Here is a 15935-nt window from a genome sequence, read left to right on the forward strand (position 1 = left end):
TTTGTGCTTTATTAAATGGAAACACTACAACTAAAGTCAAATCAAATGAATGTTTCATAAATGTAAAACATATTGTAAAGATTAAGGCACTTTAGGAACACGCCTCACAGCAAAGCCATTCCTGATAATTAGAAACATCAATGATAATCTACTGCTGTCCACACTAAATAAGAATAAAGTGCAACGAGCCAGAAAATGTTGACACGTTTCATGTTTTACACGAGATGTCTGTGCTGCACAAGCAAATCTTTATCAAAATACAGAGGTTTGTTTTTTGTTTTTATTTTTTTGATGAAGTGCAATCATCACTACTGAAAACTGAGATTGTAATTGCCTCCACTGCTCTCTCTCTTTTCTGTCCACGTTAAACTTGAAAGAAAAAAGTAATATGTTAATTGTTCTCTGTGGATAATTAAGTGACGCTCAGCAATTGCAGTCACAGCTTTTATTGCACTAACTACAGACATTTCAATTATTCTGAACAAGGAAATTAAAAATGATCTATTATAATGCATTTTGTGCTTTAATTGCCATGGTAATCCTCCCATGTGTAGCTTTTGTGGCACTAAAGTAATGTGCTAAGTTTTTCAAACTGACTTGTTATCATGTTTGTAACAGCTACAGACTCTGATATTTGTCTTTGGAGTATGTGGAGTTTACTCATCCTGTAAACTCTTGTGATCAGTGTTATACAATAATGTTAAACAGACCAAGCTGTTTATCAGCCGTTTGAGCTCATCCTCACCTGACCAGAGGTGAAGTCCATCAAAGCCATACGAGCAGAGGTCATCTCCCACTCCATTCCCCCCCCAGCCCTCGCCGCCTGTCGGCCTGGGCTGGTAGCCTTTCATGCAAGCCCAGCCGACACGCAGGTGTGTGGGCTCAGATGTGAGAAAGGGTTTGACGTGATCCACAACCAGCTCGTAGTACCACCTGCGATACTGGGATGAATCTTCTCCCATAGCTAGGAAGATGTTTGGCCTCATGCTGTTGTTGTAATATGCAGAGAAATGTGGCAAAAAAGGCAAAAAAAGACAGAGAAATTTCAGTCAACTCATCTTTTAAGATTTTAGTGTATTTGGTGTGATCATAAATTAATTTTGAAATAATTTACAATGCATATGAGTAGTCTGCTCGCAAATAAAAGTGAAATTCATTCTGCGTTGATATGACAACTTAATTAGATACATGGTGCACCCATACAACTCATTTTTAAGCTGTGACACTCTTAATTAGCAAAGCTCAGTGTTTGAAACATTCAGGTAGTGGGCTTTTACTTTTAAGTGCTGCTGATAGTCTGTAATTACAAGTTAACTTGGAGAGAGTCCAACTTTGTGAACGTTAAGTTTGTGCTCTCAGCCAGAAATTGTTTATGACATAAAACACTGTGTGAAATGTAAGTAAAAATAGGATGCAACGATATGCATGTGTCATAAACCCAGATTTTATTCACTATAGAGCATGGGAAACAAATGTTTAAACTGAGACATTTTACTATTTCATGAAAAATATTAGCTCATTTTGAATTTGATGGCAGCAAAACATGTCAGAAAGGTTGGTACGGGACAACAAAAGGCTGGAAAAGTAAACAAGACTTAAAAGAAACAGCTGAAGAAATATTTTGCAACTAATTAAGTTTGTTGGAAACAGGTAAGTAAAACGAGTGGGCATAAAAAGAGCATCAGTTTCTCAGTAGCCAAAAATTGTATCTACAAATTCTGGAACAATTTCAGAATAATGTTCTTCAAAATAAAATTGTGAAGATTTAGAATATCCCATCATCTACAGTACATAACATTATCAAAAGACTCTCTAAGCACAAAGAACAAAGCGAAAACTCAACATTGGATGGCTGTGCTCTTCAGCTGCATTGCACCATAACAGGCATAATTGTGACGTGGATATTTCAGCAAGACAACGCTAAGCCACATACTACATATGCTGCAGCAACACGGCACCATCACTGGAGAGATTTAGTCCTCGTTGAAACAAAAGTAAGTCTATCCAGGACTGCTGACCAGCTGGAATTGTACATGAAACAAGCATGGGACAACATTCCTCATCCAAAATATCCAGCATCTGGTCTCCTCAGGCCCCCCTCAGATGTTTATTGACTATTGTTAAAAGAAGAGAAGGCGGTACTTAGTAGTAAACATATCCTTTTTTGATATGTTGATGTGTTGCCAACAAATTCAAAATGAACTTTTCTAAAACTGGTAAACTTTTCCAGTTTAAACATCTGAAATGTTTCCTGTGTTTTACTGTAAATAGAACCTAGAAAACATGCGCTATTGATCTGAGATTTCAAATCACTGCATTATGTTTTCATTAACAATTTACACAGTGTCCCAAGTTTTTTTTTTTTTTAAATTAGGTTTGCAGTTCCAACAACTCCAAAGTTCAGCTGATTAAACTTTGGACTTAAATTTAGATTCATGTCAAATCAGTAAATCCAGCAAATGAAATTTAATTATGAATGGGACTCCCAAGCACCCAGCCATTAAAAAAGCAGTGCACTGAAGTCAGTAAGCCACTTTTATTGTGTAAATAAAAACTTAATCAGCATTTGAAATACCAGCTAGTATACATGTTTTTAGTTTTACTCATAAAAGGCTGGATTGAGGCTAGATAAAATGCATGGAAAGAATAGATTAAAGGCAATAATGTAAAAAGAAGAGAGCATCTGGAAGAACTGTCACACTGTGGTAGGTGAGGGAGAGAAGAAAGAAAATTGATGAGATAAAGGAAATCAGAATGAAAGCAGATGTACTAATGAAGCATTTATTGGAACAAGAAGTGATAGAATGAGAAATTGCTTTAGGAGGAAAGGAGAGCTGGGGCATGGACTGAGCAGGTGTGAAGAATATGAAACAAAATAAGTTATAAAGCCTGAGGAATGAAATGGGCTGCTGATGGGGAAAAAAAGCATGATAAAAGAAGGCAGCTGCTTACAGAGAAAGGGCAGATTGGGCAGAAAAAAACTTGCTCAAAGGAAAAGGGAAATGGAAACTGCCTACAAGATCAGATTGGCACAGCAGGTCAAAATATTGAGAGACAGAAGAAGAGCATGGACTATGATGAAAATGGCTAAAAAATGCCTCCGTTGAGTCATACCACCTCGGGCTTAAGGTAATCTTTCCAAACTCTCACGATACGAGGGTGAGACAAAGACATCTAAGCTCTGACATCAACATTATTGTTCCGATCTATTCAGATGTAAAATAAAAAAAATGATGCAGCAATTGAAGAGATGACACTGGAGGAAAAAAGAAAGTATTTAATTAAATCCAAAAGAGAAAAAAAAACAAAAAACAAAAAAACGAATGTCACGCTATAGAAAAATCTGAAATATTTCTAGTATCAAGGATGTGACATCTTTACAGATGAAAAACAAGAATATCAAGGCCCGTGGGAGCGCCACAGTTGACAAATAACACTCAGCTAAACAAATGCATGTGCGAGCATGAGAAGAGTCAGGGAAAGAAACCCCTATTGAGTTATTTGCCAAACATAAATACGGCCACCCTCCCATTATTTCATATTTATTTCACTTTAAAATAATGGAAAAATAAGTGCACTGATATATTAAAACATCTGCAAACATACATGGATATAAAGTATGCAAGGCAAAATGTTTGTATACTTCTAACGAGCTTGAATGTCAGCATTCTTCAGTGTAGCCTGAACTCTTTAATGCAACTTTCTTATAATTTCTTTACGTAGTCTTCAGGAACAGCTCTCCAGGCTTCTTAAAGGACATTCAAAGCCCTTCTTTGGATGCTGGATGCTTTTTGTTCTGTTCTCTGTTGAGGTGATCCCTCACTGCTTCAATAATGCCAAGGTCTGGGTTCTGGGGAGCCCAATCTATGATTGAAAGTGTTTCACAGTGGGTTTTTCTATCCAGGTGCTTTTGCAGGGTTAGGTTAAACAACTGGACTGAAAATGAATGAAAAAGCAGCCAATTTCCAAAGATATACTTTGAAAGACCTCCGGAAACCCTGGGGAGAAATTGCTGTATATTGCAAAATATAAAGAAATGAGGGGTGGCTTTAGACTTTTGCACAGAACCGTAAAAGCTACCTACTTAATATATTGTTCTTTGTGCTACTTTGCATCTGATTTTTATGTGTAGTAAAAAACAATAATCCAAAATCAGAGTTCTGTCTGAATGTAGAGAAATTCAGAAAACTTCAAAGTAAAAAGGATGAGTGGAATGGCAAAAACACAAAAACAAAAAGCGGTCCTGTTTGGAAACCAGATTATAAAATTACCTGGTGACCTGATTAACGAGACGTGTTTGGAGTAGCAAATCTCTGTCTGGCAGCAGACTGTCACAGATGAGGTTCTGATTGGACCGCACCGCCACACCATGGCACACACACAGAGAACAAAGCACCTCCAGCACCTGGAACACAACCTGTCAGCTCTTCATGTGGCAATAGCTCAATAAGCAAATGGAAATGATCCGACATCAGGAAACAGATTGGAAACTGTTATTATAGCTGTTAAAAGTGAAACACTATGTCTATGTTACTAGACTGGTGAGAAATGTGGAATTTGCTTAAGCCCCATAATGACAAATTCTGAGAGAAAATTAGGATAATAACAAAGGACTTTTTGTATTTATTTTTAATTAATGCAGACATGCCACTGTAGCCAAAAAGCTTAATAATGAAATTACTGGCCATTCGGCATCACTTATTATCCATGCACTTTACTTCAATCTTATTTTTATATTGAATACACACAAAAGCCTTCTAAACACTACCCTGTGGTTGCATCCAAGCTTGTCCAGAAATGAGATGACAGACTGAATGTGTTGTTCCTTGATGGCATTGAGAGCTTCAGGGCTTTCCACAAGGACGCAGTGAAGAACTTCCAGGACTCCTGTAAATATAACTGCCCGTTATTGTGTGGATGATAACCTGCATTTACCTCTATGCTTCTATACTATTAGGTATAAATCCCAGACAACACACGATAACCAATGTCAAATATAATATAAATATATACTGTAAAATTTCAATCCACAATGGCTGATGAAGAAAACATAAAGCAAATCCAACCAACCAGAAGAGGCCTCCTGCCGTTCTAGCCTGCTAATCAGCCAGTCCAGCGAACCCGAGAAATTAGCACAATTTGCACGGTTTCCCCGGAGCAGAGCAGCTTAAGAGGAAAAAAACAAAAAAAACAAAAAATATTAACAAAAATATTAACAGAAGATAAGATAATAAGAGGAACCTTAACAGATTAGGAGATATTTGTGGTATCTTCAAAAAATAAGTATGGTGCCATCTATACTACTCTCACCCAACAGCTCATAGAAATGGTTGACGATGGTCTCCCACTCCTCTCCTGTGTCACTCTGAACAGCCTCAGCAAAATGAGAAGCACTACTATACTGGTGTAGACGGTCAATACAATCTAAGACCAAATCTATCACACCCTGAGAAGAAAGGGAGGCACAGTTAGGGAAGCGTGAGGCATAGCACATGTAGGACTCATTCACACTTATCGATTTACCTCTTTTTGAAACATGTTCTGTCGATTCTTTAGCGCCGCCATGCTGTTCTGTTTAGCTTCATGGCCTAGCCCCTCCAGTGGAGGCTGGAAATAGATGATCAGATCCTGCAGACTGCGTGTCACTGTCTCCACTGGCAGGCTGACAGAGGGGATATTTACCTCTTGGTTAAAACCATCAAGTTTCCTAAAGAAAAAAAAAAGTTTGTTTTTAGACTCTACCTACAAGTCTGCCAAATTGTCTTGTATTATAATTGCTGCTACTATCACCAGCCAAACTTGTTTTATTCTCGATCGATGGAGTAAAGACAGAAGGTGTTATACTAGCCTATGAATTTATTTTATTTTTTACAAATAAAAGACTCAAAATTTAAAAAGCCAAATGTGAGACAGACAGACAGTATCTGAGCCCCAAGTATTCTCATCCTCCAGATTTCTTGTAATTATGACATGGCAATTCAAAATTATCAGATAAGGTAAAAAACAGAGCAAAGCATTAGTTCCAGCAGCCCACAAAGTCAAGCTTAGCTGCAATCATTGCAGATCATCTGAGCTCAGTGTCAGCCCACATCAGCTGATACCCATTCTACACAGCTAACTTGTTGTGTCATAGAGGGCATGCTATTTAAGCTTCTTGAATCTGCCCAGCTCCTTCCTTGACGCTGTATCTGAGTTGACTGCTTTGTTTAGTTCTGGAGGGTCTTGCTGCTGCTCTTCCCACCTCCAGCTTTTCATGTGCGCATACACGAGGGCGGGGAGGCCCTATCAGAGCCACAATGCCAAGACGATAACATCACTGGTCTTCTGATTGTATGTATATATCATAAACATATCTTCAAAGCGAATGCTGTAAACCCACGCTCAGTCGGACATGTAGTGTGACATTTAGCATTAAGCCAGCACTGCAGCTATAAAAAACTGTCGCTAAGTTATTCACAAATGACTGAAGGTCTTAATCCAGCATCCTGTACCTTACAAAGCGAGTGAAGAGGAGAACAGCACTCCGTATTAGTCTGGCAGTATGAGATTCTTCCCTCTGAGAACGAGACAGTGTCAGCCCGTCGTCCATATGCCCTTCACTGTGCAAAATTGCCTGAAAACACATCATTTGCAATTATATCCAACAGATTCTTTTGCCAGATTCTTTAGTCCAACACTGTTGGTTAACTGCCAGTTATTGTCTTATTATAGTAATACTGAGTATACAAGTTCACCTTTCGCTGAGCTCCACCCATATGGGACTTGGCATCAGCAGCTTGGTATGTTAGCCAGAGCCCAGAGGCTACATGTTGAAGAAAACAAATGGAATCTCCATATTTGATCTCTGGGATTCCCATCCCATCAACATCAGTCTTTGTGTTGGTGTCAAGCTTCTCCTAAACACAAAAAAAGGCATTAAATATTCTTATTTTTCTAACTTTTCTCTTTTAATAAACACAAAAAAACTCAAACAAATGACATTACAGTCTATATCTCTAAAGACTCAGAACACCACTGAAATGTCCAGTGTATTTCTCATATCCCCCCTCACCTTTGATGATCGAAAGCAGAAGGAGGTTGTATTGATGTCAGCTTTGTCCCGATCAACCAGCTGCAGACCTTTCTCCTCTGTGAGACCCAGGTATCTTCCAGTAGTAACGTGGCACAGTCTAAATGGCTGGCCCCAGCATGTATGCCTACCACTCCAACTGGAAAACATCAAGAGAGGAAACCAAGCACTCCACAACATTTAGTTATTCCTCATAACTGTCAAAATCCCTATTAGCATGCAGGGGACATGGGAAACTAAGTTCTGGGCCAATGACATCAAGTATGACTCTAGCAATTGTGCACACTCTTTCAGGCAAAAACAGAAATTCTGTGGCTGGTGGTGATCTGGTGCAATACGTACAACATTACCTGTCTTTAAACTGGTATTTTCTAGTAACAACATTAGAACTACAGAGCTCGAATAGAATAGCGCTTAAAAGCAACATATTTATTGATACTCAAAGTGAGCGGACGCCACATTCCCTGTACACTTACACAACTCGCAGAATCTCCAGCCTCCAGAGAGACCGGGCATGACCGGAGACTGATCCAAGCTCATAATGCATTATCCTAGATTAAGAAAACAGACATAGTCAGAGGAGTAAAGGACGTTTCTGCGAGCTGACTTGGGAGGAGACTGGTCTTTTCGACTAACCTTTGAAGCTCCTCTCCATGCTCTGTAGAGGGAACAGTCAGACATGCGTCACTATGGCTGTGGAGTAGCCGAAGTGTTTCACCCCCCTTCAGGTATCCTAGAGTCAGCAAGAAAAAAAAAACATTTATTGCTTTGAAGTGGTTAGTAAAACATGCAACATTTCACAGAAGTAGCACAAAAGGTAATCTATATAACTGTAGTAAAAGCTCTAGCGACTGCTAACCTTAAGTTTGAATATTTGCAGCTTCTTTTTGACTGATCTTAAACAGAATTTTATAAAGAAACACAGACATCACATGTTATTTAAACCCCTTCACACTAACATGTGGTCAAAGAGGTGAAGTGGTGAGTAAGACAGGCCTTGGGCTGCAAAACAATATATAACCATTAGGGAGACAGCAGGAACATTAGCACAGAGCAAAAACACACACAGATACACGCACACACCACATAAGTGACCCTACATCCAGGGAAGACATCAGTGGTGATAGAGTCATTTCCATGCTATAGATAAATTCCCCTCCAGTCATGTGAAGAATTCTCTCCAGGAAAGAGGAGTCTTATAACCCAAGACTTGCCACAAAAGAGAAGACTTCAAAAGGGCAAAAACAGAGGGCTCACCACAAGGTGCAAAACAAGTCTCGAGATCAGAAAGGGAAAAAAAGATTTGCCACAAACACCCAAAAACATTTAGAGCAATGCTTGACCACCATTATTTGGATAAGTGATCAACCTGAAGTATGACGAGGGGAAAAGGGAATGTAAAAGCTGGAGAAGAAACATACAATATCCTCATTAAAATTCTGTGAAGCCAGTGTTATGCATGGGCAAAAAAAGGCACCAAGACCAACTAACAAACAAAAAGTGTCTAAAATATAGACTGTTTTTTCCTTTTTTTTAAATTAGCAAAAAACCTGAAAACAACAACAACACAGAAATCCAATTCTTCTGTCATTCCCATGGTTTCAGACTTGAGAAAGTATTAAAACTACACACTTGATTTATTATGGTTTTAATTTGTTGAATCTGCTCTCTGAAATTCTGAGCCTGTGTATGAAAATGGTTAATGTTAAAATTAAAGCTGAAAGTACATATTCATTTTATGTTATTTCAGTGTAACTGCTTTAAATTGAATACTTGTGGAAAACCTCTGGAATCCATCTAAACTGCATCAGCACTGAACTAACTTTATATTTTGCACACAATTAATAATAGTTCAAAAGCCCATAGCATCTTTATGAACTAGCATTTGGTCCCCTCAATTTATTAAAATACAGCTTTGATGTATTATTTATTACCAACATATTAATATTATCTGCAGTGCAGAAACTGAAAGAGCTGTATTTGTTGGGAGCAAAAGAAACAGGTGGATTATCTAAATTGAGAAAGGAGCTACTTTGCAACATGTTTAGAAAGCAAAAGGAAACAAAACTTGCCTTGAGCAACGGCGCGTCCAGAGCAGATGGGAGCAACACTCCAGAGGGTCTGCTGGAAGGCTGCATTAACAATCAGACTGTCACTCAAGCTTTTGTTGTCAGATGCAGTGCCGAAGGAAAGGTGCTGGGAAAAAACAAAATGGCATTAAATATATTCTCATCAACAATAAATACAACTTGTCTTTATTTTATATCTGAAGCCATTAAGCTACACAACATATTCGAGACATGAGAAAACTTTTGCCAGGTACTGTGTGAAATAACTCTGAGGTTCACATGCTAACCAGCCTAGCCTTCTGATTATGATTCCAACCTCTTGTCAGTCTTGTTGAGGGGCAGGTAGTTAACAAACACTAAATGCAGTCATGGCTAGAGCTCTTGGCAAGCGACCAATGGAGACTAGCCGGCCAACTAGGATTGTTTTTAGCATTAGTAATGGATCGCTGCTCCCTTGCCATCGCTCTTGTCACAATAATGCTTTCCCATACACTACTTACAATGTCCCCTGGCCCACCACCGATAGACCAAACCTGATCCCAGCGGATGAGATCACAGCATGGTGTCATTCCAAAAATATCTGTGCATAGCCATAAAATGGCTGCTAAACATAAAATATATAAAAGTGCAACCCTTTTCTGCTACCTCACTGTCTACAAAATGAACTTTTAACCAGGTTAGTGTGCTTGATATTTAACGTAGTGGAGGCTCACTCAGAGTATATTTTTGCCATTAAGGAAAACTTCAGTTTTGTTCTGACTCACCAAGTATCTCTCTGAAGACACATTCACAAGTATGAGGTCATCACCTACACGCACCTTCTCACCCTCTGACCTCTGTCTGGATGCTGGGTGGACAGTCCACCAACACGCCTCCCCTGAACCACACACAGAATATAAACACAAAGGGAAACAAGCAGTTCACAGACAGCCGATTTAAAAAATATTCTAATTGTAAAACACAATATAGGGTGGGAGCATCGCAAATACCTTAACAAAGAAAGTATTTTAACTGATCGTTCAAATAAATACCTGCTTTGTCCTCTTGCAGGCCAACATCAAAAGCCAGCTTGTCAGTTGAAGACTGAGAGGAAGACAAGCAGCTGAGGTACTGGACGTGAAATAAACAACAGGTAAATAATTCAGTGAACATGCCAAAATATTCTTCACAAAAATAACATCAGTGTGGGAACATGAAGATTTTATTTTCTTTTTATTAAAAGTAAAACAAAAAACATACCATTTATATACACAAATTCTATTTAACCATCCAGATCCACAAATATGCTTCACTAAGTACCCCTATTCAACTGCTTACAAATAAAAAGATCTAATTAATCAATCACAACTTATCAACTCAAAGCATTTAGGAATGGAACATGGTCAGGATGACCTGCTGAAGTTCAAACTGAGCATCAGAATGGGGAGAAAAGCTGATTCAAGCGACTTTAAAAGTGACATGGTTCATTATGCCATACAGAAATCTCAGTATTTCAGAAATTGTTAATATTCGGAGATTTTCCTGAACAGCTATTTTTTAGGGTTTATGGAGAATGGTCTGAAAACGAGTGAGCAGCATTTCTCTGGACAAAAATCCCAAAGATCAGAGGAGATCAGAAGCCAGACTGCTTCGAGCTGACAGGAAGGCAACAACGCCTCAAATAACCACTCCTTACGACCAATGAATGCAGAAGAGCGTTTCAGAACGCACAATAGCAGATGAAGCAGATGAACAGCAGCAGAAGAACAAATCCAAGTGCTACTTCTGTCAGCTTAAACAGGAAAACTGAAGACACAGTTTGCACAGGCTCACCAAAGTCAGACAACAGAAGACTGGAAATTGGAGATTTTTGCCTGGTCTCATAAGTGCAACATTCAAATAGTAGCACAAGAATTTGGCATAAAGAACATGAAAGCATGAATCAGTCCCGCCTGTATCAATAGTTGAGGCTGCTGTGGGGGTGTAATGGTGTGACATGTACTTTCTTGGAACATTTTGGGCCCCTTAGTGACATCTGAGCATCATTTACAAACCACAGCCTGCCTGACTGTTCTTACTGACCATGTCCATCCCATTAGGACGACAGTGTACCCATCTTCTGACAGCTGCTTCCAGCAGGATAATGCTCCATGTCACAAAGCTCAGATCATCTCAAACTGCTTTCTTGAACATGAGAATGAGTCCAGTGTACTCAAAAGGCCTCCAACGCCACAAGAACACAATCCAAAAGAACACCTTAGGATGTGGTGGAACAGGAAATTCCCATTATGGCTGTGCAGCAGCTGTGTGATGCTATCATGTAAACATGCCATCTATCCATGCCATGAAGAATTAACCCTGTAAAGCTTGAACCATGAAATAATTGTCAGAAGATGATTTTTTTTTTTAAACTACAGGGTTTAATGAACCTTGAAATTAAAACAAAAAAATACGTTTTATAATTTTTGCTATATCTAGCATTTTGTGTCAGATGTATTATTGTGTAATTTATTCAGTTTTTTGAAAGAAAAAAATATATATACACATATATACACACACACGCACACACATACACACACACACACATATATATATATATATATATATATATATATATATATATATATATATATATATATATATATATATATATATATATATACATACATACACACACACACACACACACACACACACACACACACATATTAGAGCTGGGCGATATGAGATTTTTTCATATCACGATATGTTTTTTTCATTTCAGGCGATAACGATATATATCACGATATAAGCCAAATAACTATATTTATTAGATTTAAATGTGCCTTTGCTCACAAGTAAAATGTGAAATAATCAGCAGCTTGTTTTGATTTAAATATTTATTTCCCACAATAAGTTCAACAGGGTAGATGTACTTAAGGAACATGAGACTTTTTCAGATAAATAAAGGCAAATATTGCAAACTACACAAAAGGCAGCCGCTAAAGCATTTAAGTTTCAAAATAGAACAAACGAAACAGACTACTAAACTGTCAATTCCACTTAGAAACAAAATATTAATTCTAAAAATAAATCTTAGTTTGTTTTACAGAAGAACAGACAAAATTGACTAACTTTTGTCAATATCAAATAAACTGAGAACTAAAAGGAAATTCTCAATCTCTCCTTGTTGTATAGCTTAGCTTTTCAAACAGTTTTAACAGTTACTTTAGTCTGACAAAAGCCGAATGACGAATTAGCGCTTCCAGTCAGAGACTGAGGTTACGTCCACACGTACACGGGTATTTTTGAAAACGGAAATTTTCCGTTTTCATTTTAAAAAATAATCCCGTCCACACATAAAGGCAGAAATGAAGGAAAACGCTGCTATGAACATGTCAAAGCAGCAGGTGGCGCTAGATTCCTAACCGTGCAGAAATGTTGGCCAATCAGAAGTCTAGAAGCCTCGGTGGGAAAAAGTAAACAAAGCTGGGGCATAGAAGCAGAACCGAGTCGTATGTGTGGAGGGACAGTAACTGTTTGTATATGTAAGCATTTAAACACTGCAGAGAGTAGAATTAACAATAACAGTATTGTAGAAATTCATTTCACCGAAACAATAACGTGGCGCACAGTGTGACGTCAAAAAATGCGCACACCTTTGATGCTGCATTTTCTCCGTTTTTCTAGTCCACATGTAAATGCAAAAACGGAGTTTTCAAAAATCTTCGTTTTCAGTGACCAAAAACGCCGTTTACGTGTAGACGAAAGGCGCAAACGCATAGAAAAATCTGCGTTTTCAAAAATACCCGGGTACGTGTGGACGTAGCGCATGCACCAGTTTATTGTATTTCCAGACTTGCTTTCGGCACAATTTACAGTGCACGCTACTCTGTTTTTTGTCAGACTTGAAATAGCCAAAATACCTTCACACTACGGAACTTCTATGGCTCTTCCGTTCGACAATCTCTCCGGCATTGGAACCATCATCTGTTTTCTCTTCGGTCACGCTCGGTTGATTTTTCTAGTCGGCACACTCATTTCCTCCATTACCTGAGCGGTACGGTGGCTGGCTGCTTCCCAAACAAATACACATGTGCGGCTTGGCACTCGTGCTGTACGTAACAAGTCACGTGACGTGACGCTGCGGCTGTGATTGGTTCGGCTCTGCGCTACGTAATTTGGATTGGCTTTTTAAAAAAAAAATTTATTTATTTATTTATTTTAAGAGGACAAGAGCGGCGAGGTCTATCGCGATAGTTTAATTTCTCTATCGAGTAAAAGTTATATCGCGATACATATCGTTATCGTTCTATTGCCCAGCTCTAATACATATACATACATATACATATATATTAGGGGTGCAACGATATTCGTATCGATATTGAACCGTTCGATACAGTGCTTTCGGTTCGGTACGCATATGTATCGAACAATACAAAATTTGTAATTTATTTTATCAACTTTCCTTCTGACGATGCTGTCTGTGTTGAGCGCTCAGTGAATCTGCGTTCGACTACTCCGCCTAGGCTGCACTGTCGAGCGCAGATCCACTGAGCGCTCAACACAGACAGCATCGTCAGAAGGAAGAGCGCAGGGCAAGCTAGCAAGACAGAAGTTAAGCTCTCCTTGCAACATGGACCTCCCCCACCCTCATTCAGATCTGGCGTTTGGAATTATTTTGGTTTTCATGTGACGTATGACCCTGAAGGTAAGCGCGTCATGGACTAAAGTAAAACAGTATGTTGGATGTGCCATGCAATGCTCAATTACATGGGTGGGAACTAGTGTGTTAGCGCAGTTAGCTCGTTAACGTTTTGGCCGTCTAGCCCCATGCACGGGGCGATCGGCGGTAGCTCGTTAACGGAGATTTGCCGTGTTGTGGCGTTAAGGTCATTTCAACGAGATTAACCTGAAAGCACTAGTGGGAACACAACGAATATGACTGCACATTTATGCCGACATCATCCTAGTGCAAAGAAAAGTGGAAGCAGACAAAAAAAAGCAAGCATGCTACTAACTTTAGCCGAGTCATTTAGACAGCTGTTTAATATGCTGCTGAGAATATAGCCCAGAAGAAGCGGATAGTATAGCTTTTATTTTGGAAAGAGACATTTCTCTGTAATAAACTCTCTTTTCCAAAGATGAGTGATTCCTCAATCAGATACAGGGCTCGCAATATCGCTAGCCCGACGTCCCGGGGCTAGCGATTTTTTCAGTCGGGCTACCAAAATCTATCTCTTCCCTGCCCGTCGGGCTATTGTAGGAAGGAAAAATATATGTCAATGCTTTTGCATTCTTTCAGAAATGTAGCTGGGTAATTATGTCATTGGCATCGGTGAGCCACTGTCAATATGTGACATATTGAAATCGCGTTTGAATTTGCGCTTGTTTTTTGCTTTCACTTTGCAATCGTGCGAACTGTGTATAGAGAGCGACAGCACTGATCTGTGAGTGATGATAATTTGTGCACCAATTCCTCTGACATCGTCTTATTAATCGTTAGCTTACTATGCAAACATGACAAGTGAAATCTCCCGCAGCTTAAACATGTGAGAGGTTGATCGCGCAGAGAATCGCTGAGCTTATGTGAGTGCCTGTGTAAAAGCAGCAGGATATATATTTTAGTTCTGCTGAGCCAAATAAGACAGGTCAGGGTGAAGAAGTGACAGCCAAAGAAAAGCTTACCACAAAACGGAGAAGTTATGACAAATCAGACTATAAGGCAAAAAGAAAGTGCAGCTTTATGGTTTCATGGACAAAATAATTTCTGTGGCTGCAATATGACGAGCTAAATAACCAGGGCTGCACATAAGTGGTCCGCAGGTGCGCATTCGCTGTCAAAATAAAAAACACGCACAAGGGTTAGGGTTAAATTGAAAAACTGTACTTTTGAGTTAAAATATATATTTATAATTTTAATAAATGACAAATTAAAAAGGCATGAACATTTTTTTTGTATCGAAAAAATATCAAACCGTGACACCAAAGTATCGAACCGAACCGAACCGAACCGTGAATTTTGTGTATCGTTGCACCCCTAATATATATATACATACATACATACACATATATATATATACACACACATACATACATATACATATATACATACATATACATATATACATACATATACATATATATACATACATACATATATACATACATACATAAAAACACCCAGCACGCCCCTGCGGGCGGTTTATCCTTCAAGCTCGGGTCCTCTACCAGAGGCCTGGGAGCTTGAGGGTCCTGCGTAGTATCTTAGCTGTTCCCAGGACTGCGCTCTTCTGGACAGAGATCTCCGATGTTATTCCCGGGATCTGCTGGAGCCACTCGCCTAGCTTGGGAGTCACCGCACCTAGTGCTCCGATTACCACGGGGACCACTGTTACCTTCACCCGTTACACCGAACATCCAAGAATACATTGGGAAGATGGCCCCAACTGACCGAGTGCTCAGTGAATACCTCAGGCAGCAGAAACCCAAGAAAGAGGAGGGAGACGAGGAACCATCATGGAAGGACAGGCCCCTGCACGGTATGTACCACCGGCAGATAGAGGGGGTGGCTGATATCCAGAAATCCTACCAGTGGCTGGACAAAGCTGGACTGAAAGACAGCACAGAGGCACTAATCATGGCAGCACAAGAACAAGCTCTGAGCACAAGATCCATAGAGGCTGGGGTCTATCACACCAGGCAAGACCCCAGGTGCAGGCTGTGTAAAGATGCCCCAGAGACAATCCAGCACATAACAGCAGGGTGCAAGATGCTAGCAGGCAAGGCATACATGGAACGCCATAACCAAGTGGCCGGCATAGTGTACAGGAACATCT

The 15935-nt window shown here is 39.4% G+C and overlaps 1 protein-coding gene across 3 annotated transcripts in view; it reads right to left on the reverse strand.

The window, feature by feature from the left end:
• Positions 1–15935, reverse strand: part of ryr2b (ryanodine receptor 2b (cardiac)) — an 86060-nt gene that overhangs the window by 66576 nt on the left and 3549 nt on the right. For all 3 annotated transcript variants that reach the window (XM_080868749.1, XM_080868747.1, XM_080868748.1), the window contains exons 5-18: positions 10170–10248; positions 9903–10015; positions 9142–9265; positions 7706–7802; positions 7546–7620; positions 7052–7208; positions 6735–6896; positions 6492–6613; positions 5524–5707; positions 5311–5446; positions 5071–5166; positions 4769–4887; positions 4272–4405; positions 746–987 (exon numbers count right to left, since the gene is read on the reverse strand). In XM_080868749.1, coding sequence (XP_080724875.1) covers positions 746–987; positions 4272–4405; positions 4769–4887; positions 5071–5166; positions 5311–5446; positions 5524–5707; positions 6492–6613; positions 6735–6896; positions 7052–7208; positions 7546–7620; positions 7706–7802; positions 9142–9265; positions 9903–10015; positions 10170–10248 — 1840 coding nt within the window. The remainder of the gene's footprint in view (positions 1–745; positions 988–4271; positions 4406–4768; positions 4888–5070; positions 5167–5310; positions 5447–5523; positions 5708–6491; positions 6614–6734; positions 6897–7051; positions 7209–7545; positions 7621–7705; positions 7803–9141; positions 9266–9902; positions 10016–10169; positions 10249–15935) is intronic.

Source organism: Rhamphochromis sp. 'chilingali', assembly GCF_963969265.1.
Source record: "Rhamphochromis sp. 'chilingali' genome assembly, chromosome: 20".
NCBI lineage: Eukaryota > Metazoa > Chordata > Actinopteri > Cichliformes > Cichlidae > Rhamphochromis > Rhamphochromis sp. 'chilingali'.